This window comes from Trachurus trachurus, assembly GCF_905171665.1.
Source record: "Trachurus trachurus genome assembly, chromosome: 5".
NCBI lineage: Eukaryota > Metazoa > Chordata > Actinopteri > Carangiformes > Carangidae > Trachurus > Trachurus trachurus.
Genome location: NC_139896.1, coordinates 972,260 through 998,700, shown reverse-complemented (window position 1 = coordinate 998,700; position 26,441 = coordinate 972,260). Strand labels below are relative to the sequence as shown.

At 41.7% G+C, this 26,441-nt stretch overlaps 1 protein-coding gene across 3 annotated transcripts; it reads left to right on the top strand.

The window, feature by feature from the left end:
* Positions 1-139: 139 nt before the first annotated feature.
* thumpd3 (THUMP domain containing 3) lies at positions 140-24,513 on the top strand. 3 transcript variants are annotated; one of them, XM_083972378.1, is made up of 11 exons: positions 140-166; positions 1,761-2,049; positions 7,154-7,231; positions 7,360-7,579; positions 8,733-9,016; positions 10,669-10,799; positions 14,717-14,786; positions 16,381-16,496; positions 16,809-16,913; positions 18,266-18,389; positions 24,261-24,513. In XM_083972378.1, exons 2-11 carry the CDS (start codon positions 1,816-1,818, stop codon positions 24,489-24,491), a joined length of 1,593 nt encoding a protein of 530 aa, XP_083828504.1. In that variant the 5' UTR covers positions 140-166; positions 1,761-1,815; the 3' UTR covers positions 24,492-24,513. The 3 variants fall into 3 exon arrangements, with proteins under 3 accessions (XP_083828504.1, XP_083828503.1, XP_083828502.1); XM_083972377.1 differs by having other exon boundaries at positions 8,724-9,016; XM_083972376.1 differs by having other exon boundaries at positions 8,718-9,016.
* The last annotated feature ends 1,928 nt before the right edge of the window (positions 24,514-26,441 follow it).

The window sequence follows — 26,441 nt, the reverse complement described above, 5'->3', positions numbered from 1 at the left end:
TGTTGCTAATAATATCTTCAGTTTGATAAAACACCACATTAAACTAAAACTGAACCTTTAGTTTGATAGTCTCGCTGAGCCGGATGCTTCTCTTATTGTGAAGGACCGGTACCGGAAGTGACGGAGTGGTCACGTGAGACGCGGAGCAGCTCCTCGTGTGTGACAGGTCGGTGTCAGTGCAGCTACAAACACACACACACAAACTCCTCCACACACACTTCTTTATTCACGTTTTATTTTCTCACACCAACACACACACCAACACCAACACACACACTGGTCCGGTGTGTGAGCCTGGTGACGTCAGACCGGTGACGTCAGGGTTAGTTTGGTTTGTAGCAGCTCGGAGCTAACACACACACACTGTCTGTCTGTATAGGAGCAGCAGCTGCTAATGTTAGCAGCAGCAGGCTATATATATATAATACTATACATACATATCAGTGTCAGTATGAGCAGCAGCAGCAGCAGCAGCAGCAGCAGCAGCAGCAGCAGCAGCAGCAGTAACAGCAACAGTGTTAACTCTCTCTGTGAGCTGCTGGTGTTTAACATGGAGGAAGGAGGAAGCCGGTGCATATTCTCATTTGTCCAGGTCATAGGTCAGGTCATAGTATCTCAAAGGAGTTTTCAGTCGAAAGCAACTGGACTTATTATTTGTCTAGGAAGGAGTTCACTTAGAGAACATGATGACACATTAACACAGTCTATGATTACAACATTACAACATTACATCACATCCATGGTAGAGAGCAGAGTGGTGGTGGTGGAGACTGGAACTGGGATTAACTCTGTTTCTTCTCCTCTTTTTCTTCTCTCTCTCTCTTTCTTTTCTCTCTCTCTCTCTGTCTGTTTCTTATTCTCTTCTTCCTCTCTCTCTCCCCATCTCTCTCTTTTTCTCCTTCTCCTTTTCCATCTCTCCGTCTCTCTGTCTGTTTCTTATTCTCTTTTTCCTCTCTCTCTCCCACTCTCTCTTTCCTCTTCCCCATCTCTCTCCTCTCTCTCTCTTTTTCTCCTCCTTTTCCTCTATCTCTCCACCATCCTTCTCTCTCTTCCTCCCTCCCTCTTCCCCCTCTCTCTCTTTCTGTCTGTTTCTTCTCTTTTTCTTCTCTCTCCCTCTTTCTCTTTCTTTCTGTCTCTCCCTCCCTCTCTGTCTGTCTTTCTCTCCCTCCCTCCTCCTCTCCCCCCTCTCTTTCTTTCTGTCTCTCCCTCCCTCCCTTTCTGTCTGTCTGTCTGTCTGTCTGTCTCTTCTCTTTTTCTTCTCTGTCTCTCCCCCTTTCTTTCTTTCTGTCTCTCTCTTTCTCCTTCTCTTTTTCCTCTCCCTCTCTCTCTCCTTCTCTTTTCCTCTTTATCCTTTTCCTCTCTCTCTCATCTCTCCACCATCCTTTTCTCTCTCTCTCCCCTCTCTCCTTCCCTCTCTTTCTGTCGTTCTCTCTATTTCTCCTTCTCTTTTTCATCTTTCTCTCTCTCTCTTTCTGTCTTTCTCTCTCTTTCTCCTTCTCTTTTTCCTCCCTCCCTCTCTCCCTCCCTCTCTTCTTTGTGTTCGGTCGAGGAGGAACTCTCTGGTCCTGAAGCTTTGAGTCTTTTCTGTTGTCGTCATTTGCTCAGTTGATCATGTCGGAATTTTGTGATTGAATTTGATAGAGTTTTGTGACAAAAGACGGACAAATAATAAAAGTTTGGTTTTAAAAATCTAAAAATCTCTCTCTCCATCTCTCCCCCCTCTTTCCCTCTTTCTTTCTGTCTTTCTCCTCCTCCCTCAGTTCTCTCCATCAGTCCATCGTGTCCCCGGCTGCAGACATCTGAGCGTCGTCCATCATGTCGTCTGACTCTGACTCTGCTGAGGCTCCAGCTGCTGCTGCCGGCGGCGGCTGCGTCGTCATGGAGACGGAGCTGGATGACATCATCACCGTCACCATAGGAGCGACGGTCCCCACGGGGTTCGAACACACGGCGGCCGAGGAGATCAAGGAGAAGATCGGCGCCGACGCTCGCATCGGTAAAGACCGAGGCCGAGTCTTCTTCCCCATCACCTCCGACAAGCTGGGCCAGGTGAGCAGCCCCGTCTCCATGGAAACGCCTCAGCACCGGACGACCTGTAGTTCAGTTTAGTGTAGTGTATTTATATAAAAGACATAGAAACAATGAAAATACTGAAGTTAAAGGATAATTTCCGTTTTTTTACAACCTGGCTGGACCTTATTTCTATCATAAAATCCGATCATTTACTCCCCCAGATAACTTTGGTGTCATTTGGAGTCGTTTTGATGAAATTAGCCCCAGTGGAGAGGCGCGTATATCCGTATAATGCGAGAACACGGGGCAGCGCAATGCAGCCTCTAAATAACACATTATCTGCAGAGAAACTCCTTCATTTCACCAATATTTAGTTCTGATAGGCTAGTAGTGCACTGCAAAAACTCAACATCTTTCCAAGAATATTTGTCTTATTTCTTGTCAAAATGTCACGTTCCACTTAAAATAAGACTCATCACCTAAAAATGAACTTGTTTTTAGATCATTTTCACTTGTTTCAAACTAATTTTCACTTGAAATAAGTAGAAAAATCTGCCAGTGAAAGTAAGTTTTTTGTGTTTGTAATAAGAAAGAAAAACTTGCTCCACTATCAGATTTTTCTACTTATTTCAAGTGAAAATCTGCTTGAAAGAAGTAAAAAGTGTCTAAAAACAAGCTGCTTTTAATGTGATGAGTCTGATTTTAAGTAGAATGAGATTTGTTTTGACTAGAAATAAGACAAATATTCTTGGTAAGATATTTGAGTTTTTGCAGTGTGCTATTCCCCTCTGAGTCCGGGGTTAGCTGTTATCAACATCCGGGGTCTGTAGGTTGACCTACTGACCTCTGACCTGGATGATGTCATCTCTGAGCGCCGCGCGGCTCATTCTGATAATAATCATTCTGCTTCGGCATTCAGGTCCATTTTTCAGAGATGGGGACTCGAGTCACTGTGACTTGAACTCGAGTCGACTCGAGTCGCTATTTTGATGAGACTTGACTTGACTTGACAAAAAATAAAAGACTTGCGACTTGACTCGGACTTGAAGGTTAAAGACTCGGGACTTGACTTGACTTGAGACACGATGACTTGAATGACTTGAATGACCAGCCGCCACCGCTGAATTTTTCACCGGCACGGCACCAGCTCAGTCGGTGTTTTTTTTTTCCCCCCGGCCTTTTATGCACTTATTTTGAAAGGACCGCTGGAGAGAGAGAGGGAGGGGGAGAGAGTGAGAGGGGGCCTCCAGGGTCGCTGCAGCGGGCGTGCTACATGGATCTATTATAATATAATACATCCATGGAGTGCTATCACGCTCGCAGCTCAGTGTTTTTAAACGGAGATTTCATCCGGAGTTTCAGTGACGGTGAGCGGCCTGACGCTGCTTCATTAACGCTGCGTCGCCGCCGCTGTTCAGAGTCGGGACAAACGCACAGTAACCAATAGACCTAACAGTCACCTGTTACCAGCGTTACCATAGCGAGAAGCTAACGTGTCCTTTTTAAAAATAAAAAAATCTCCTCCAGCCTCACGTTCTCACTGCTGCAGAATCTGCAGTGACTACACAGCTGTTTGCCTGTCACTCATAGCATCCAGGAATGTTTCAATGTTACACATTCTTTGACTTTTGAATATAAAATATCAAATTAATATCTAACTACTTGGTATGAGTGCAGGCTGAGAATAGTGTTGTCATGATAGAATATAGCTAATAGATTTTCTATTCTATTCTATTCTATTGATGTAGTAGGAGTTAACCTTTTGTGATCAGATCAGGTATGAAGAGGCTCATTAATGCATTATAAGACATGATAAGACATAAGACATAATAGACGTTCTATTCTATTCTATTCTATTCTAATATATTGTCTTCACTTTATTTAGATTAGATTCTGCGGGTGAAATTGCAATAATAAGGTGACTTGACTTGGACTTGACTTGACCTATGCACGACTTGACTTGGACTTGACTTGACATAACCTGTGACTTGACTTGACTTGACTTGCCCAAAGAAAAATGACTTGGGACTTACTTGAGACTTGAAGGTTAAGACTTGAGACTTACTTGAGACTTGCACATGTGTGACTTGGTCCCATCTCTGCCATTTTTATCTCAACTAGCCGGAGCTTTAGTGAGTCCAGGTTGCGGAGAGGAAGCCTGTGGAAGCTGAACTTCATCCAGCTGCTCATTTTGTTCTGACAAGTCAGAAACACGCAGAAACGAACCGTAGCATTAGCGCTAGCAACAAGCTCAGAGATGACATCATCCAGGTCAGAGGTCAGTAGGTCAACCTACAGACCCCGGATGTTGATAACAGCTAACCCCGGACTCAGAGGGGAATAGCACTAGCCTATCACAACTAAATATTGGTGAAATGAAGGAGTTTCTCTGCAGATAATGTGTTATTTAGAGGCTGCATTCTGCTGCCCTGTAGACTCCATTATACGGATATACGCGCCTCTCGGCTGGAGCTCATTTCATCACAACCACTTGTAATGACACCAAAGTTATCTGGGGGAGGAAATGATCGCATTTTATACTAGAAATAAGGTCCAGGTTGTAAAAAACGGAAATTATCCTTTAAACATTGTGCAGGAAATGTGGAAGCCAACAATATAAAAACAACAACGGTCGTCTTCAAAGTCAGAAAAAGACGATAATACAGAAATTCATTACCTTAAAAAAAGTGAAAAAAATGAACAATTTATAAACAAAATGAAAGATAAAGATTGACAGATCTATAAAATAAAGTGCTACAGATCTTTGACCAGAGAGTTTAGGTATTAGTGGTGATGCAGGTAAATTGTTCCATAGTGAAGCTCCTCTGTATTTTAAAGAAGTTCAACAATATGGAAGATGAAAATCCTTTGAATGTTTTCTATGATTAATGGAAGTGTGAGGAGAACTTAAAGGTGTAGTCTGAGATAAACTGTAAATACTTATAAACACACAGGTTTGGTTTATGTTCACATAACAACATTGATAACAGATAAAACATTTCTAAACAAAGGAACTGAACATTCAGGGTTTTTCTTTTCTTTCTTTTTTAGCAAAACTAACAATTCGCAAAAATGTCTTTTGGACCCTATTGTCCCTCAAGGGGTTAAATTAGTTTTGTGCACAGTGCTACAGTCCATTGCTTCACAGTGTTAAAAGGACATTTATACAGTATATATATATATATATATATATATATATATATATATATATATATATATATATATATATATATATATATATATATATATATATATATCAGATCAACAACGTCACATGAGTTACTACACTGATGTTGCCAGGTTGGTTTTCAGCCGTGAGACTCCAGGTGGAAGACAGAGAGCCTCCGTTGTCATGGTAACAAGTCACAAGTCATGTAGTTAACAACAATCATAATTACTGCGCAGAGCTTTTTAATGAAGTTAAAAATGTAGAAGAAATCCTGCTTAGTTCCTCTTTAACAAGTCAGACTGCAGTTGAGTTTATTCCTGTTCAGCAGCTTAATGGAAACAACAACTAATGACAACAACTAATTACAACTTAAAGAGCTAATGACAACAACTAATTACAACTTAAAGCACTAATCACAACAACTAATTACAACACCTAATGACAACTTAAAGCACTTAGACGACAACTAATGATAACTTAAAGAGCTAATGACAGAGGAGTTTGTCTTGTGGAAGCAGCTTATGTGTTGAGTCAGAGCAGTTTAGCTGCTGCCTTGATGAAGAAGCTCCGTGGTTAATTATCCTCATTCTGTCGGTGCTGCATGTTGCTGAGCCGGTTCTGCAGCTGCAAACCAGCAGCGGTTTCCTAGTTAAAACCAATGACTAGCACCTAGTTCCAGGGAGAATGGAGCGTCACCTTGTAAGATCAGAGCCTCCGACCCGGTGTCCCAGCTCTCGTCTCCATGGCGACACCGCCACACAAACATTTGTTCTGAGACTGAAGAGCATTACTTTTTTAGTCAATGTATATGTTCAAATTAGGGCCTATGGCGTGAATTTGTGGAAATATTGTTGAGAAAATTCTGGAAAAAAGACTTTTCTTTTAGAAAAAAGTGATAAAGATTTTCAAATAAAGAAGTTTTTTGTTTAAATTCTAGAAAAAAGTGGTTAGAATTCTTTAAAAAAAAGAAAGTTAAATATTTTCTAAAAAAATTCTCAAAGTGGTACAAGTTTTTAAAAAGAATTCTAGAAGAAATTGGTAAAATTTCTCAAAAAAATGTTAAAGAAAAAGCCAGACAAAGTGGTTGAATTTCTATCTTTAAAAAAGTAAAAAAGAAAAAAAAATTAAAATATTTTCTCAAAAAGTGGTAAAAGTAGTGGTTACATTTCTAAAAAACAAACAAAATAAACTTAAAGCAGAAGTAAGCGATCCAGTGGTTTTGGCTAATGCTGCGTTCCAGGCAGGCTTTTGAAACCGTAAATTACAGCTTCAAGTCACGACTTACGACTTTGTAGCGTTCCAGGCAACTCACTCGTGTTTCTCCGACCTGTTTTACCAGTGAAAGTCACTATAACGGCCACTCGTAACTTCTGACCCGTGAACTCGTACCAGTTCGATCTGGTACGAGTTCACCGGTCGGAAAAATACGAGTTTCCTTGAACGCACCATAACAGTCCTCGTCGCTACGTCGCCACATTCACGGCGTTCCTTGGCTGCACACACAGCCCTGCATGCCGTTCTCTCTCCTCATTGGATAAAAACTGTAGGATACGATAAATGTTTTCTCTTCGGCTCAGAGCAGAGCAGAGTGACTGACAGACCCGTGTTTCAGACCAAACACTCTATAGAAGTGATTGCTGTCGGAAGATACAACTATTTAAGACTTATATTAACACAAATATATCACTCACATCTGCTTTAAATAAAAAACTAATACAATTTTTTAAAAATGGTAAAATTTCAAGAAAAAGTTGGGAACTCCCAACTCCCTCTCGTTTTTTTGTTTAAATTAAAGAAAAAAAGTGGTAAGAATTCTTTATTAAAAAAAATAAGTAAAATATTTTCTCAAAAATTTCTCAAAGCGGTAAAAGTTTTTTTTTTTTTTTAATTTTAGAAGAAATTGGTAAAATTTCCCTCTGGTTATAACCCTGGATGTCTGTTTTAATCTTCTTCCTCTTCCTCCTGCTGCAGGTTCACCTCCTCCGGTCGGTGGACAACCTGTTTGTTGTGGTGGAGGAGTTTCATCAGTACCAGTTCAAGGCCTCAAAGGTAAACGGTTAAAATACATACAAGGTTACATCTGGTGAACCTTCTCTATGTTTTATGCTTCATGATAGAGATTCAGTGCAGATTGTCTCTAAGTGGTGACCATGTTACTGACGTTGTGTTTGCTGCAGGAGGAGACGCTGGCGGAGCTGCAGCAGCTCGCCGCCACGCTGCCCTGGACCAACGCTCTGCAGCTCTGGAAGCTCAACGGCTCGCTGAAGAAGAGGAAGGGCCACCGCCGAGGAGGAGGAGGGAAGGCCAAAGCGTCCGGCGAGGGCGAGCAGCAGCCAGCTGCAGCGGCGGCGGCAGCAGAGGGCGAGCAGCCGGCTGCAGCGGCGGCGGCAGAAGAAGGTAAACTGATAATATGTGACCCGCTCTGGCGAAATGAGTCGGAAGTCAAAACGTTCTATTTTTAGATAATCAGCTGATAACGTGGAAAATCAATAAAAAATCTAAAAGAATTTTTTTTGCTAATTTCAAAGAAATGACATTCAACTCCCAAAGTTTCTTAGTCCAGATAATTGAGGAAAGGCACGTAAATGTCGATTAAAGTTGACTTACAGCTTTTAACCCTCTAGAGAGGAGCACAACATGAGGCTAATAACTTCTGAACCTGATAGAGACGAGCTGTAAACTGCATCTGAATCCTGAGATTCTCTGCTTCCCGAGGGTCCTTGAATGGTGCATTTATGGACAACAAGGGTAGCCACGTGAAATCACGTAGTACGGGACCAGATGCTCAGCTGAGCGGTAGCATCGATGCTAAACCAAGCGTAGCATCGATGCTAAACCGAATGTAGCATCGATGCTAAACCGAACGTAGCATGCTAACGCTTGCAGATGTTTTACTAAACATGAAATATCTTCTGAAGCGTTTATGATAGAGACGAGCTGTAAACAGCATCTGAATAGTTCCATTCTGCTTTCCGAGGGTCATTGAACGGTGCCTCTACAAGGTACTGTAGCCTACGTGTAATCACATGGTACAGAACAGACGCCAGATTCACAGAAGGCTGTAAACCAGAGACGTTCTAAATAGTTTGAACGCAAATTTCTCAGGTTTTAAGTTGAAAGCAGTGAGTGGAAGACCATAATTAAAATCGCCATATCTTAAAAACTATCCAATGTATGACTTTGACTAGGGTATCATTTTAAAGCTTATTTTCTCCTCTTTCCATTGATACCAAAATCTCAATTTTGAAATTTGGGTCACTGCGACTAATTTTGCTGGTTCAGGTCACATATATGAATAAGGCGTGGGAGTAAATAAGTTTTACTTCTTCCCACTCCTTTTCGGATATGAAAAAAAACAAACAAAAAAATCTAATTATCTTTATTTCAATTTATTTTATTTTATTATTATTATTATTTATTATTTTTTTTTTCATATGTTGTCTTTGCAAAGTTTTTATTTGTTATGTCTGTCCATTTCTGTGTTATGTTTTATTTCTCTTAACATGTCCGAAATAAACTTAAACTAAACTAGAAGGAGAAGGAGAAGGAGGAGAAGGCCAGAGGTCGGAGGTCACCGTCGCCACGGAGACGCAGCCGGGCGCGGAGGAGGACACAGCGCCCGTCGCCACGGAGACGCAGCCGGGCGCGGAGGAGGACACAGCGCCCGTCGCCACGGAGACGGCGCCCGAGGCCAAAGTGCTGAAGTTCCGTGTGACGTGCAACCGAGCCGGAGACAAACACAGCTTCTCCTCCAACGAGGCGGCCAGAGACTTCGGAGGAGCAGTGCAGGAATTCTTCCAGTGGAAAGCTGACATGACCAAGTTCGACATCGAGGTGAGAGACTATCTATCTATCTATCTATCTATCTATCTATCTATCTATCTGTCTGTCTGTCTGTCTGTCTGTCTGTCTGTCTATCTATCTATCTATCTATCTATCTATCTATCTATCTATCTATCTATCTATCTATCTATCTAGTTTGACATGGAGGTAGTTGACGAGGCCGTGTTGTTGCTGCTTGTCCCGACTCGACCGACTCAGAGATAAACACCGGTGGAGCCAAGAAGCACCGAGCTGCTGTTCTGCTGTTTGCTTTAAGGAAACAAAACTCTGGTTATGTAACAGGCAGCGTCTCTATTTCAGGTTGTTGTCTCAGCTCGTTGTGGAGCGAAACCACGCTGACACCACTTACAGCAACACTACAGTCATCTGAATTAGAATTTATTTATTCAGGATCGCACCTTCAGATGAGTCATTTCATTTTCGAGGGTGTCCTTCCGCAAAATGATACAATAATACAACAACGTCAAGTAAAGAAACAAAGAAATACAGTGAAACACATTACAGGACTTGTACATACACACACAAACTAACCCTCACAGACACAGACGAGGCTCTCCTAAACCCAGTTAATCCACAAACTGCCAGATATCAATTTAGTAGTCAACTTAGTGATATCCGAGCTTCCAGTTGGGAAAAAAATAAATAAAATAATAAAAAATACAAAAAAAATGAGTCACAAAAAAAATTACAGTTTATATGGAAAAACAAATCTAAGATGATATGAACAAGGAAATTAATGAGAAATAAGAATAAGACAAAAACAAAAACTAAAAAACCATCAAAAAAAATCTGAAACAGGAGCAAGGAGTTTGCAAATGGGTTAGAAACCATAAAGAGAAGTAATAGACATAAGGTGGCATGGGAGATTGTTCCAATCAGACGTTCAATTCAATTCAATTCAATTAAAAAAACTTTATTGTCTATCGCACGGACAGAAAATTGTCATTAGTTTGGGCTCCAAACAGCTTTAGACATACAAACACCAACGTAAAAACTCACATTAAAAAATCTCACATAAAAGCTATACAGTTCACATGACGTTCCAATTTAACACACACATCTACAGTAAATGTAGGACAGTGATCAGTGGTGACAGAACTCAACCAAACACAACTGCGCTGGGTGGGAGGGAGAGGCGGCCATCTTGGAAAGGTCATGCCTTCATAGATGAGGTCACAGTGGGATTGATCTCCTGACGAGGTGGAGGGAGGAGCACACAGAGAGAGAGAGTGGGGGGGGCGTAACAGGTTGAAGGCGGGGTGAATGGTCAAAGTTAAAGGGACAGTTCAGCTTTTTTGAAGTGTAAGTTTGTATGAGCTATAAATGTCCATTTAGTCTTAATATCTGCAGTGAGAAACACCGGAGCATCAGAGACAAGAGGCAGGACACTGTTGTCAATGAGGGACGTTAATCAGCGTATTTTCTCCACCTACGAGAAGTCCCGTCTCAAAATAACACAACAGTTCTTCTTTGCTCCTGCTTTTTAACTGTGTGTGTGTTTTAATGCTGTTTTATGCTGTTCTTTTAAAAAAAATGTATTGTCTTTATGTAAAGCACATTGAGTTGCCTTGGTATGAAATGCGCTATATAAATAAAGATGTATGTGTGTGTGTGTGTGTGTGTGTGTGTGTTGTGTTGTGCAGGTTTTACTGAACATCCACAAGGAGGAGGTGGTGGTGGGCGTGGCCCTCACCGAGGAGAGTCTCCACCGCAGGAACATCAGCCACTTCGGCCCCACCACGCTGCGCTCCACGCTCTGCTACGGCATGCTCAGGTAGGCTACTGCACGCCATGACATCACCATGACATCACCTCACTACGACTCTTTTTATTTATTTATTCATTTATTTAAACTCTGAAATATATTGAGGGGCAACCTCATTTGCAATATAGCCGAGACAAAACACAAAACAAAACAAAACACAAAACTAGATCTAATTCAAAGTCTGGCGGAGTCGAGACCCAAGTTGACGCTCGGTGTGTTCAGGTGCAGTGGGAAGCTCCCGTTTGTGTCATAAACACAGGAATATCAACTCTGGACTTGCTTCAAGTAAAAAAAAATGTATCGGTGCATGTTTGAGTCGCCATCTGACGCTGTCTGTGGAAGAAAATGTACACTTGAAGCAAGTCCAGAGTTGATATTCCTGTGTTTATGACACAAACGGGAGCTTCCCACTGCACCTGAACACACCGAGCTTCAACTTGGGTCTCGACTCCGCCAGACTTTGAATTAGATCTAGTTTTACAAACATGTCGGCTTACTTGAAGTAAATAAACTTCTGGGTGCATGTTTGAGTCTCCATCTGACGCTGTCTGTGGCTTTGAGGGATGGAAACAGCCTAAGCAGCACAACTTCAATCCGCTCCCATGATACTTTAAACTGAACATCTTCAGATTCCTTCTTTTAGACCTAAAATGTTAGGAACATACAGCCCCGAGGTGAATTTACCCGGAATCGTCCTTTAACATGTTTCTAAACAATCCACCTGGCACTGGTTAACATGTTTCTAAACACACACACAGGTAACTGAACCTCCATATCAGAGCTCAGTGAAAGATGATCATGTGTCTGTTTGATCAGCTCTGTCTTCGTGAGTGGATCGTGGGTTTGATTCCCGTATTGACAGAGATGGTAGCACGGCAGTCGCACGGCAGTCGCCCCCCGTGGTCCTATCAATTCCCAGAGGAAATGTTCTAGTTGTTATTTAAGCAATATATCCCTCCAGTCCGTGGTCTCTGCTCATTCTACCACTCTAAAGGGCGTTGTTCCCCCTTAGAGTGGTAGAATGAGCATAGACCACGGCCTGGAGTGATGTATTGGTTTTATAAAACGGTTACCAATAATGACAATATGAAAGAGGGATACACAATCAATTTAATGTAGTTTTATCCAACCAGAAATACATATTATCCAATAAAATAGCCTCACTGTGAAAAAAATAGTCCCACCTCTCCAGACGTTAGCTCCAAATTAGCTCTGCATCTAATATATATATATATGCTCAATATACCACGGTTAACAACCAATCAGATCGCCGGGTTTCACCTTTCCATTTTATAATATAATAATAATATTATTGTTATTCTAAAACATTCCCACAGTGATGAAGCAGGAGGAGCAGCTGGTGACAGAAACACTCATCAGTTGTTATTCTAGATGCAGATGAACAGAACTAACTTTCCACTGACAGACATGAGAGAGGAAACATGACAGGTGGAGGTGTAGTGAGGGAAACGTTGACACCCTGAAGCTCCAGCTGAAGCCAAGAGCAACGCTGGAGCTGAAACTGGAGGAACAGATTCTGATGAACTCTGTCAACACCTGTCAACGTGCTTTGACAAGTTTAATGGATATTTGAATGTTTTCACAGCGTTTCTCTAGAATCTGTGTTGAAACAAAACCAATTAATACTGGGCACTGAGAGGCGGATCATTAAACATGTCATCAATCATTACACAGTTTTATAGCGAGGAGATTGAGACTCATCTCTTCTGGAGAATTTAATAGTGATCGTTAAAGAAATAGTTCACCAAGAAATGAAATTCCTCATGCTGATGATGAATACTCTGGACTATTCCACCAAACTGGTTCCAGTGCTGGTTCGGTGCTGAACTGGTTCAACTCTGGTTCCTCCAAAGAACCACTTGCTTTTCCACTGATCAGGAGCCAAGTCAGAGTCACATCCCCATCCAGGAGCTGCTCCGTCTCTGCTGCTGCTACAGTTAGAAAACCCGGTCCGACCTGCGGGTGTTGATCACCGGACCCGGACGTGGAAGCACAGACTAGGCCTTTAATTAACGATAGACCAGAGCGGCTTTTTTATGCAAATGAGAATGACTGATGCATCCTAGGTAATTTAGGGGCAGCGCCCGGCATCCCTCCATTGAAAAGTTCAGCCTAACTGGCTTGACAAACTAACTAACAGAAAGTTGTGTATTAACAGGCTGTTTACAGACAACACTGAGCCAAAACCTCCGGTGATTCCACCAAATACGTGTAGATGTCTGGGTCAGACATTTCTGGCCACTGTGTGGAGTCATTGATCACTGTGGGAGGCTAAAGGAGCATACCGCTAGATTCATTCATTGTAGTTTTTCAAGATAGCGTGAACGGTGGGTTTCAAAGAGGGTGTCAAAATAATTATGAGACATAGTGCTACAAAATAAAACATTCAAATTGATTGTTAGTTAGTCTATGCTCCATCAAAACACAAAAAGCCACTGAGTGCAATGTAAAAATGCTGGGCGCTGCCCCTAAATTACCCAGGATGCATCAGTCATTCTCATTTGCATAAAAAAGCCGCTCTGGTCTATAACACTAAACCCGGCTGAAAAAAAAGAAGGAAAAAGCAGCCGTCTTCGCCGTAATCACCGCGACCGGCAACTACGTTTCGACGGCGATATGTTTTGATCTGAGCGTTAGCTGCTGTTAGCTGCTGTTAGCCACCGCCTGTAGCTCAGCTAGTTAGCTGCTGTTAGCTGCTGTTAGCCACGGCCTGTAGCCCAGCTAGTTAGCTGCTGTTAGCCACCGCCTGTAGCTCAGCTAGTTAGCTGCTGTTAGCCACCGCCTGTAGCTCAGCTAGTTAGCTGCTGTTAGCCGCCGCCTGTAGCTCAGCTAGTTAGCTGCTGTTAGCCGCCGCCTGTAGCTCAGCTAGTTAGCTGCTGTTAGCCACGGCCTGTAGCCCAGCTAGTTAGCTGCTGTTAGCCACGGCCTGTAGCCCAGCTAGTTAGCTGCTGTTAGCCACCGCCTGTAGCTCAGCTAGTTAGCTGCTGTTAGCCGCCGCCTGTAGCTCAGCTAGTTAGCTGCTGTTAGCCGCCGCCTGTAGCTCAGCTAGTTAGCTGCTGTTAGCCGCCGCCTGTAGCTCAGCTAGTTAGCTGCTGTTAGCCGCCGCCTGTAGCTCAGCTAGTTAGCTGCTGTTAGCCACCGCCTGTAGCTCAGCTAGTTAGCTGCTGTTAGCCACCGCCTGTAGCTCAGCTAGTTAGCTGCTGTTAGCCACCGCCTGTAGCTCAGCTAGTTAGCTTCAACTGTGTTTACATCGATAAACAAACTTAATACGTAGCGATAACGTGTCTGTATATCTTAGCGCTGGTCTTGTTGCTATGGTAACCCTGCTGCCAGCCCCTGGAAGAACCGGTTCTTTTAGCTCTGGCCCAGAAAGGAGTTGGTGCTGGTCTGGAACCAGTTCTAAGAACCAAGAACCGGTGCTAAGCAGGAACTAGCTCCGAACCAGCTCCAGAACCAGCTCGGTGGAAAAGGGCTAATTTAGGACATTTTTACAGCCTCAACAGTCCTGTACTGCCTCGGGCAAATTCAATACAGGACTGTTCAGGCTGTAAAAATGTCCTCAATGAATGTGAACTATTCCTTTAATGAGGCGCTGATGAAGTGACTCTGATGTTCACTGTTGGTTTGAATGGCTGCTACAGTTGCTGGTTCTAGACACACACATGTATACAGACATGTGTGTATATTTATATTAATGTGCAGAAGGAGCCACGGCTTCTTTATTTATCTGATGGAGAGCAATGTTTTTACATTTGTTTTATCTATCTATCTATCTATCTATCTATCTATCTATCTATCTATCTATCCATCTATCCATCTATCTCTCTATCTATCTCTCTATCTATCTCTCTATCTATCTATCTATCTATCTATCTATCTATCTATCTATCTATCTATCTATCTAGGTTGTGTAAACCTCAGCCGTCTGACGTGGTCCTAGATCCGATGTGTGGGACCGGAGCGATTCCTCTGGAGGTGAGAGACGACTCGAACAGTAAAGACAGTCTGGACATTAAAGGGTCTGGAGTTTAGTTTTGTGCCCAAAAATAAACATTAGACTTGTACAAATGAAATCCGAAAATTGTCTCACCATAGATATCTATGGTGAGAGAGTCGTTGTTTTCTCAGCTGCTCGTTGAAAACAGCTGTGATAACGTGATTTCAGGTCCAGAAACGTTTGTAATATCACTGGAAAAAGTAGCTAGATTTGTCGCTAGTTGCTTTTGACAAAAAAAAGTCACTAAGAGGGGTTGGAAAGTCGCCAGATTTAGCGACAAAGTCGCCAAGTTGGCAACACTGTTGTCATGACAACGGCTGCTGTCTGGGGCAGGAGGCTGCACAGCTTAGCCCCAGAGGAGGAGGGGCTGAGGTTCAATGTTTTGTTAACAAACTGCAACGAACAAAACTCCAGACTCCACCTTTAAAGGGATAGTTCAACATTTTTGTCAAATTGTCCCATCACCATAATCCCTATAGTCATAGCAGTAGGTTCGTTACCTTTAATTGTCGGTGCAAGCTGTTTTTAGAACGGCGGAGCAGAGCCGTGAGCTGCTCAGAGCTACGCTACAGAGGCTCATTATGGGATTTCTTTGGTTTCCCTCATCAAACTCATCAAATACACAATCCAACAACTCCACAACGCTCTGGTGGACAAGTTGTGAGCTGCACATTCACCACGCTATGAGATAATAACACAACGTTACCACACAGAGTTGTTTTAGAGGGAAATTCATGCAAAACCGCTGATGCACGTTGCCTTCAGGGACAGTTTTTCATCAACAGTCTCATCAACAGTCTCTGTATTTCCCTCCCGCTATAACTATAGGGATTATGGCAATGGGCCAATTTGCCAAATGTTGAACTATCCCTTTAAAGGCTGATAATAATTCTTAGTAAATATTGTTTATTTCATAATGTTTTAGTGTAGTTTAGGATTATAAATGTATTTTAATGTATGTTTTAACATTCACCCTGTGGTTCTTGTTGTAGCGTCGGGGTGCATTTCTTTCCTCCAACATGAGGTGGCGTTCGAGTGCACTTTTTAAAGTAGGAGGTCTGAGCGCTCTGAGTTCTGAGTGGTCTTGAACGCATCATTAGACACACACAGAGTTTATAGTTAGTGTTTCTTATCTCTACCAGAGAATAAAGAGATTTGCTGACTCATGTTGTGGTTTGGAGGAGAAGCTGTTGAGTCATTGTGTCTTTTCCCAGATTGCTCCACTCAGCTGTGATCCACCTGGATCATCCTGGATCATCCTGACCAATCAGGAAGTAGAGTTTACTGTTAATAACTCTCCTCTTCCTCTTCCTCCTCCTCTTTCTCTCTCCTCCTCCTCCTCCTCCTCCTTCTCTTCTTCTTCTCCTCTTTCTCTCTCCTCTTCCTCCTCCTCCTCCTCTTCCTCCTCCTCCTCTTTCTCTCTCCTCCTCCTCCTCCTCCTCCTCCTCCTCCTCTTTCCTCCTCCTCCTCCTCCTCTTCCTCCTCCTCCTCTTCCTCTCTCCTCTTCCTCCTCTCTCTCTCCTCTTCCTCCTCCTCTTTCTCTCTCCTCTTCCTCCTCCTCCTCTTCCTCAGGGAGCCATAGAGTTCAGCAGCTCCTTCTACGTTGCCGGGGACAACAACGACATGGCTGTGAAGCGCACCGTCAACAACATCTGTCACATCCAGAAGAGGAGAGCAGCCAAGGGCAGGTGAGAGAGAGAGATCAATTAATGGAACAATAATCGATTTATTAAATTAATCTTCATCTATTCTGATAATCTAATAATCAGTTTGAGTCGTTTTTTAAAGAAAAAAAGCTCCAGATTCTCTGATTTCAGCTTCTTCAATGTGAATATTTCTGGTTTCTTTGTTCCTTTATGACAATAAACTGAGTCTCTCTCTGGTTTGTGGACAAAACAAGACATTTGAGGTTTAAATAATGAACATATTGATAGATAGTGATAGATAAACGTTATCTGCAGCTCTATGTTTCCTGATCAGTGTGTATTGATCTGTGTCAGTGCGTCGGGGCTGCCCATCGACACGGTGCAGTGGGATCTCTGCAGACTTCCCATCAGGAGCAGCTCCGTCGACATCATCATCACCGACATGCCCTTTGGCAAGAGGTACGGCTACACAACGCACTTAACATCGACACACTGAAACAACCACAGTAACACACTGCAAAAAATCTAATATCTTACCAATAATATTTGTCTTATTTTTAGTCAAAATGTCATTTCTAGTCAAAACAAATCCAATTCTACTTAAAATAAGACTCATCACATTAAAAGCAGCTTGTTTTTAGACACTTTTTACTTCTTTCAAGCAGATTTTCACTTAAAATAAGTAGAAAAATCTGATAGTGGAGCAAGTTTTTCTTTCTTATTACAAACACAAAAAACTTGCTTTCACTGGCAGATTTTTCTACTTATTTCAAGTGAAAATAATTCAAAACAAGTTCATTTTTAGGTGATGAGTCTTATTTTAAGTGGAAAGAGTTTAGTTTTGACTAGAAATGAGACATTTTGACAAGAAATAAGACAAATATTCTTGGAAAGATTTAGAGTTTTTGCAGTGCACAACTCACTTAAAGGGATAGTTCACCCTAGAATGATATTTCGCTCATTATCTACTCACCCTCATGTTGACTAAGGGCTGGAAGAATTATCAGAGTCCACCGTCCCTTCTCTTAGTTACAGGGGGTCTCGGCGTAGCAGTGCATTTCAATGCAACGGTTGCAAAGGGACACCGGAGCTCTTCGTAAAAAAACACACACAAAAAAACATCCAAATACCTCCATGATGCTCGTAATTGTCCCGAAAAAATTAAATAAGTCTATATTTTAAGCTTGTTTGTAGCGGAAGCTTCTCGAAGCTCCTCTTCCTGGTCCGTCCAAATCTCGCGTGATTTGCGCCGGCGTCAGTGCGGTTACTGCGAATCACGCAAGATTTGGACGGACCAGGAAGAGGAGCTTCGAGAAGCTTCCGCTACAAACAAGCTTAAAATATAGACTTATTTAATTTTTTCGGGACAATTACGCAATTTGGGGCTTCAGCACAAGACGGACATTACATACGAGCAGCATGGAGGTATTTGGATGTTTTTTTGTGTGTGTTTTTTTACGAAGAGCTCTGATGTCCCTTTGCAACCGTTGCATTGAAATGCACTGCTACGCCAAGACCCCCTGTAACTAAGAGAAGGGACGGTGGACTCTGATAATTCTTCCAGCCCTTAGTCAACATGAGGGTGAGTAGATAATGAGCGAAATATCATTCTAGGGTGAACTATCCCTTTAACATCGACCTACTGAAACAAGGTGAAAATACTAAAGAGTTAAGGTGGACAGACAGAGTTCCTCTTTCAGAGTTGGAACAGAGCAGAATGGATGCACAGTAAATGAACTTTTGTTTTTCCGGCAGAATGGGAGTGGATGAACAGTAAATGAAGGCGATGTGGTTTTCTGTTTTCCCGGTAGAATGGGGTCCAGGAAGAAGAACTGGGACTTGTACCCGTCCTGTCTGAGGGAGATGGCCCGGGTCTGCAGACCGGGGTCGGGGAAGGCCGTGCTGTTGACGCAGGATAAGAAATGTTTTTCCAAGGTAACACATTCCCACATATTTCTACTGTAAAAGATCTGGTTGAATCCAGCAGCAGGTCCAGTCCTGTCGGGATGCATCTGACAGCTGTTCACAGGGAATCTGATCTGATTGTGGATCAAATTTTGAAAATTAGTTGTTCAAAACTAAAACCAAAGATCAGATCACATGATCCAGTCTTGGTTTTCATCTGGATCAAACCCTCAGTTTGTGGTGTTCAACACTTTTCACTGGGATCGGGAAAACTTTGATCCAAAAACACAGGATTAAAGTAAAGTATGCCTTTTATTCATCCCACGACGGGGAAATTCACAAGTTACAGCAGCAGTACATACAAACACACTCACACATGCCGTGCACTCTGTGGTGGACTGGTAAAAACATATCAATATAGACATTTATAAATATAGGGCAACCAAGATATTAAGAGAAGTATAAAAATATATATGTATATATGGCTAAAAAGTGTCAAAGTGGAATCGTGGATGGGGGGGGGGGGTTATTGCACATAGTGATGGGGGTTTTTCCTGGTCTGGCTTTACTGAGAGCCTCAGTGGGCCTTGTTGATTATTCTGATCCAGCAGTTTGGAGGATTCAGGAACAAATTTAAATTAAATTCAAACTGGTCAATTAAACAATATTTATAATGTAGTATATACATATATACATTTATTGATTATATTTTGCACCTAATTTTAAACCATTACAGTGATTACGTTTTGAATATTCTACAACTGAAAAACTTTTCCCAAACTTCTTTCCCCCAAACTGAATTTAATGAAATTTTAAGTTTGAATTTTGAAGTTTGAATTTGAATCACATGGGGAAATATTCACAATTTCACTAATGTCCTGTATATTTGCTTTTTTTAAATTTATTTTAACAGCCCAACCAGACTGGCTGTTTAAAAGACACAGAAGAAGCAAGTTTAAGTTTATTTTTTTTAAAAAGGGACAGTGCACATTAATAACATTACTGTAAATGCGCCAGAATTATCCAAGAGGCTATTTTTCATCTGTAGTCCCCAGACTGTTCAGCAGCATGTTAAAAAGTCAGCCTAAAAACATAATATGAATATGAGAAATAAGATTAAAATGACAAAGTTTTTAGCCAAGGCAATCTACAAAACATGCACAACAATTAACAACATGACAAAGGAACATATAACATCAATCAGAAAACATAATTCAATACATTCCCAACACATGCAGCACAAAGACCCATGACACAGGACACATCACACCACAGCATGCACAGCAGAAGCATCGCGTGATCCTGGATGGAAAAAACAAAAGGGATTTCAAAATCCTGATCGTTTTTATCCAGATTAACCCTTTAGAACAACTGGCCTTTGAACGCAGCACAGAACACAAACAGAGTTGCACTGCAAAAACTCAAACTCTTACCAAGAACATCTGTCTTATTTCTAGTCGAAACTAATCTCATTCTGCTTAAAATCAGACTCGTCACATAAAAAGCAGCTTGTTTTTAGACACTTTTTACTTCTTTCAAGCATTTTTCACTTGAAATAAGTAGAAAAATCTGATAGTGGAGCAAGTTTTTCTTTCTTATTACACAAAAGCACAAAAAACTTACTTTCACTGGCAGATTTTTCTACTTATTTCAAGTGAAAATTAGTTTGAAACAAGTGAAAATGATCTAAAAACAAGTTCTTTTTTAGGTGATGAGTCTTATTTTAAGTGGAAAGAGTTTAGTTTTGACTAGAAATGAGACATTTTGACAAGAAATAAGACAAATATTCTTGGAAAGATTTTGGGTTTTTGCAGTGGAGTGGAGGATAAAAGCCTGAGGCGACTGTAGTTGTGTGTGTGTAGGTGCAGCCACAGACACACAAAGAAACACACAAAGAAACACAATGACGACAAAGCTCAACACAAAGCTGCAGACATTGTGTTCTCCCTGAAACACAACAGCAGATTAGAGACAATGGTGTCGACGCCTTTTATCACCAACAGCAACAACAGACGTCCTCTGTACCGAGACACGTCCAGTCTATCTAACACCCGTTGCTATGGAAACGACGGCTTTAAACGAAGACGTTGTCGTTGTTTTGTGACGTTTGTGCAGCAGCAGCAGCAGTGTTTGCATTGGCCGCCTCCAATCTGGACTTTGTGTTTCACTTCCTTTATAAAACACAGTCTGGTCTCAGGACTCGCTGGACCGGACCGATCCGGTTGGAGCTCTGACCTTCCTCTGTGTTCAGGTCTCCACCGACACGTTTTTAGGTTTTAATGCATAAAAGTAGCACATTAATGTGTTTAGAGCATCAAGGCTTCTTGACTTTGTCAGGAACCTCCATTTAAACAAAATAAAACAAAATATTTTCACTAAATTCTAAATTGCTCTGGTTAAAATTCTGACATTTGTGTTGTTAGAGTCGGTTTTGACCTGGTTAGGAGGAGTCATTTCTGTAACTAAATGTTAGCAAGACAAAAAATATGCGGTTTGACTTCCGTAGAAACCGTCCTACCATGTCACTAATGACTATAAAAGGGTCCCCAGTCGAGACAGTCAGCCAGTATAAATATCTTGGGAATATCCTGGATGAAAGGCTGAGGCCAACACGGACAGAATCTGTAAGAAGGCCAATCAAAGACTGTTTTATTTGAGAAAGCGGAGACTTCCCAGGTGGAGAGGTCCCTCATGAGAATGTTTTATTCATTCTTTGTTGAATCACATTTTCTATGATCTGCTGGTTTGGCAACTTCAGTCTAGCTAATAAAAACAGACTAAGCAGCATCATTAAAGGGACAACGAGGAGTTTTGTAAAAGCGAAGTGTTTCCACACTACATTTATGAGCCTCCGCACCGTGAAATTCTTTGACCGGTGCAAGACAGACTCATGTTTTCATTCATCAAGAATTAAAGTCAGAGGTTGGAAGACGATCACATACCGTCGTAGTTCCCACCATAAACGGAGATTCGGCGGCGTTATTCTCATGACTCGCCACGAAACCGAAAGTAAAGAAACGCTGGTCGGCTCGCCCAGCATTTCCACCACCACTAATAATAACAAAATAACCATAGAGACAAAACCATAGATTTATCTAAAATGGACCATTAACAAGTGGTAACGGAGATTCATCCACATTCATATCAGACTTTTTTATAACCAAATAGAAACTCCTGGTTGTCCCTTTAAGCAAGGGCGTCAGTTTACCTTGAAAAGTGGTGGGGACAATGATCATATGCCCATCGAGAGTGAATGAGAAACAGAGAAATAGCGGGTACACCAGATGATTGCCAACCGGCAAAAACTGAAGCGAGACGGTTATAGAGAGGAAAAACACAGAATATACAATAGGCCTATATGTCCAAAAGACTTAGTCCTGTCGTCACGACGTGAACGAGGGAGGATCTGATGGTGGCTCAGGTTTAGTGATGAGGAAACTGTCACTGCAGCTGCACATCTGTCAGCAGCTGCTCCAAACAGACACGTGAAGGGACAGATTAGATGTTGATTTTGTTAACAGTGACTTTGTTGCACCCAAACATTAAGCATATATTGGGTGCTGTCCGGTACAACTGACCTGCTCCCTCCCCCCCAGCCCTCCTCCCCACGGTGCAGCTTGAAAACTCCTCTTTCTCCAAAGCGGGAGATGACAGAAAGAGCCTGAGAACTACTGTAACTACTGTAACATCGAAGCTACATTGTTGCGAGTCGGCTCTGGCAGAAGCTCTGCGCGGTGCACACTGTTTCAGCTGCCTATTCTGTCATAGTTTATCAACGTTTTTTCGTCATTCTTCATTAGGATAATGTTAAGTTCATTTTGTGGTGGGGACAAAATTGTTCTTGACAAAAAGTGGTGGGGACATGTCCCCAGCGTCCCCAGCGTAAATGACGCCTATGCCTTTTAAGAAGGTTTAGTGAATCTGGCCCCGGGTTCTTAAACCTCCAGGTTGACTGTGACGTTCACCACAGACCGGCTGCAAACCTGTTAAACTGTTAAACTGTTGGATTCCCTCCGAGCTGCAGCTGCAGGTCAAAGGTCAAACAGCTTCAACCTCCTGGGTGACGTCTTGACGTTGACTCTGCTCCTCAGTGACTCAGAGGATTCGTTGTGAAACAGACAAACGTGACTCTAGTGTCTACTCTAACGTCCCTGTTGTTTAACCCACTCACAAAGTTCTGAAGTGCAATTCCTCAATATTTTCTTAAGTAGGAAAAATAAGAAATTCCTAAGAAATGCCTGTTCTTAAGAGCTTCTTAAAATACGTCACCGCACTGCATTGCACCAACAAACACAAACAGCATCTATATTTACTTACTATGACCTACTACAGTCTAAACTGGTCTGAAATGTGTTGAAAAAGGTGATATTAGAGGCTCATACCTATTCACCACAGGAGTTTTAAGACAGGTCAAAGTTATCTTAAAGCAGATATCAGCTTCACGGCCGTTTCGGCTAATGCTGCGTTCAAGGCAGGCTTTTGAAACCGTAAGTTACAGCTTCAAGTCACAACTACGACTTGGTAGCGTTCCAGGTAACCCGTAGCTCGTGTTTTTACCATCCTGTTGTCTGTGAAAGTTCCCTATAACGGCCACTCGTAACTCCCGACCCGTGAACTCGTACCAGATCGAACTGGTATGACTTCACAGGAAGGAAAAACACAAAGTACGAGTTTCTTTGAACGCACCATGAGTTAGCATCCCCCCGCCCTTGTCAGGCATCAATTGGTCCTCGTGCTACGTCACCACATTCACGGCGCATTGTCCCTTGGCTGCACACACAGCCCTTCATGCCGTTCTCTCTCCTCATTGGATAACACTTGTATCCCACAAGAAAAATTTTCTCCTCGGGTTACAGCAGAGCAGAGTGACGGAGAGACTCGTGTTTAGGCTGAAATACTTCATGTAAGTGATTGCTGACGGAAAATAGGACTATTTAGGACTTATATTAACAAAAACATTCCACTGATATCTGCTTTAAAGCTGAGAAAAAAGTAAAGAACAAATTTGACAACTTTGATATCAAGAATACCATTTATTCTTACGTTTTTTCTGAAGAAGAAACTTAAAGCAGAAGTAAGTGATATATTTGTGTTAATATAAGTCTTAAATAGTTGTATCTTCCGACAGCAATCACTTACATAGAGTGTTTGGACTGAAACACGGGTCTGTCAGTCACTCTGCTCTGCTCTGAGCCCAGGAGAAAACTTTCCTTGTATCCTACAACCTTTATCCAATGAGGAGAGAGAACGGCATAAAGGGGCAGTCCTCTCTGTGTGTGCAGCCAAGGGATGCGCCTGAATGTGGTGACGTAGGGACGAGGGCGGGGACTGCTAACTCCATCTGCTGACAGGAAGTTAGACAAAACCACCGGATCACTTACTGAGAGCTTTAAGAATAAAGTTGAGAAAATACTTAATAACTTTTTTGGAGAATATGACTTCTTCTTTTTTTCCTTCTTAAGACTGAAGTTAAGAAAAAAATGACACTTAAGAATATTTTTTTCTTAAAGCTGCGTTCACACCGGACCTTTTGTTTTTCGAACGAGTGACGAGTTTACATGTTAAGTCAATGCAAAGGAGCGATTGAGCGTTTAATCACTCAGGCGAAAAGCGACGGAGCGTTTTTTTGGAGCGATACGAGCGGCAGCGACAAAAATAAAAGGTCCGGTGTGAACGCATCTTTAAAGTTGAGAAAAAAGTAAAGAACAAATTTGAGAAGTTTAATTTCAAGAATACCATTTATTCTTTTATTTATTCTATTTTTCTGAGGGTAAGCAGATGTTGTAGTGTGAGTGTGTGTTAGTGTGTGTTAGTGTGTCTTAGTGTGTGTTGAGCTGAGTGAGTGATGTTGTGTTGTGTTGTGTTGGTCTGAGTGAGTGATGTTGTGTTGTGTCTCTTCAGGCCGTGTCCAGGATGGGGGGGCTGTGGAGGAAGCAGCACACGGTCTGGGTCAACGTGGGCGGTCTGCACGCCGGCGTCTTCCTCCTCAGACGCACCGACAACGTGTTCGGAGAAACGCCCGAGGACGTGTACGAGCCGCGAGGACCCGCTGCTGCTCAGGACCAAGAGCAGAACCAGGACCGGGACCAGAACCAGGACCAGGACCAGCAGGGGGAGGGGTTAGACTCCTAGACTCCTAGAAGCTGCTCAGCTTCACTGCAAAAAATCTTTCCAAGAATATTTGTCTTATTTCTTGTCAAAATGTCTCATTTCTAGTCAAAACTAAACTCTTTCCACTTAAAATAAGACTCATCACCTAAAAATGAACGGTAACACTTTACTTGAATAGGTATTCATAAGATTGACATAACAGCTTAAACATCAATGAATACTTCTGACAGCTGTGGTTAAGTGTCATTCGGTAAGTTATGTCACTTTTGATACAAAGTTGACATTGTTTGAGATGTTTTTGTTCTGACAACTTGACATCATTGTTAAAGTTTGTCCATTAGGTCTGCTATGACAGTTTAAATTGTCTTTATGTCAAGTTGTCAGAACAAAAACATCTCAAACAATGTCAACTTTGTATCAAAAGTGACATAACTTACCGAATGACACTTAACCACAGCTATTCAAGTAAAGTGTTACCAAATGAACTTGTTTTTAGATCATTTTCACTTGTTTCAAACTAATTTTCACTTGAAATAAGTAGAAAAATCTGCCAGTGAAAGAAAGTTTTTTGTGCTTGTAATAAGAAAGAAAAACTTGCTCCACTATCAGATTTTTCTACTTATTTCAAGTGAAAATCTGCTTGAAAGAAGTAAAAAGTGTCTAAAAACAAGCTACTTTTTATGTGATGAGTCTCATTTTAGGTAGAATGAGATTGTTTTGACATTTTGACTAGAAATAAGATAAATATTCTTGGTGAGATGTAGAGTTTTTGCAGTGTTCATCTTCATCCTCGGACGTTATTTATTTTATTCCTGAGGATTCAGGCTCCTCTTCATCAGGTTCTTTTCTTTATTTTTTTACTTGAGTTCAGTTTTAAACTTTTTCTTTTTGTGTTTCTCATTTGATTGAATGTGAAAAAGAGAAGAGAGAAGCTCCAGTTTCCATGTTCGACTGTTCTGTTCACAGGAAATACCAATAAAGGTTTGATGTGAAAGTCACTGTGTGATGGGAACGGTTGTTATTCATTGTGTTTATAAATGAGACAACGCAGAGGGAACAGGAAGTGGCTCTCTGCTTCTCTGAACAGGAGCTCTACAGGGAAATGAAACACCACCATCATCATCACCATCATCATCGTCGTGGTGATTCCCCTCGACGACGTGACATCATCCACCTGCAGATTCACTTCTTCATGTTTCACCAAAACACACGACAACACAAGTTTGTTTCTGTCTGTGACTCACATTCAGCTCTACGTGAATGATAACACACACACAGACACACACAGTGACAGAGAATGACTCTGTGTGTCCTGTAATGATGACTCTTTAAAGGGATAGTTCAACATTCAGTCAAATTGCCACCATCACCATAATCCCTATAGTCATAGCAGTAGGTTTGTTACCTTTAATTGTCGGTGCAAGCTATTTTTAGAACGGTGGAGCAGAGCCGTGAGCTGCTCAGAGCTACGCTACGGAGGCTCATTATGGGATTTTTTTTTGGTTTCCCTCATCATCAAACTCATCAAATACACAATCCAACAACTCCACAACGCTCTGGTGGACAAGTTGTGACCTGCACATTCACCACGCTATGAGATAATAACACAACGTTACCACACAGAGTTGTTTTAGAGGGAAATACAGAGACTGATGATGAAAAACTGTCCCTGAAGGCAACGTGCATCAGCGGTTTTGCATGAATTGGTCGAACTGTCCCTTTAATCTGAAGAATATTGAACTATCCCTTTAATCTACTGTAGCTAAGTACTTTCTTTCAGAATGTTTGGAGCAGCTGACAGATGAATTTCCTTCGGGATTAATGAAGTATCTATCTATCTATCTATCTATCTATCTATCTATCTATCTATCTATCTATCTATCTATCTATCTATCTATCTATCTATCTATCATCTATCTATCTATCTATCTATCTATCTATCTATCTATCTATCTATCTATCATCTATCTA

Bases quoted from the DNA above. Each gene is read 5' to 3' on its own strand.
- thumpd3 (XM_083972376.1), top strand. From the start codon at position 1,816: ATGTCGTCTGACTCTGACTCTGCTGAGGCTCCAGCTGCTGCTGCCGGC. The intron at 7,232-7,359 runs GTAAACGGTTAA...TGTTTGCTGCAG, and splicing joins ACCAGTTCAAGGCCTCAAAG to GAGGAGACGCTGGCGGAGCT. The intron at 9,017-10,668 runs GTGAGAGACTAT...TGTGTTGTGCAG, and splicing joins TGACCAAGTTCGACATCGAG to GTTTTACTGAACATCCACAA.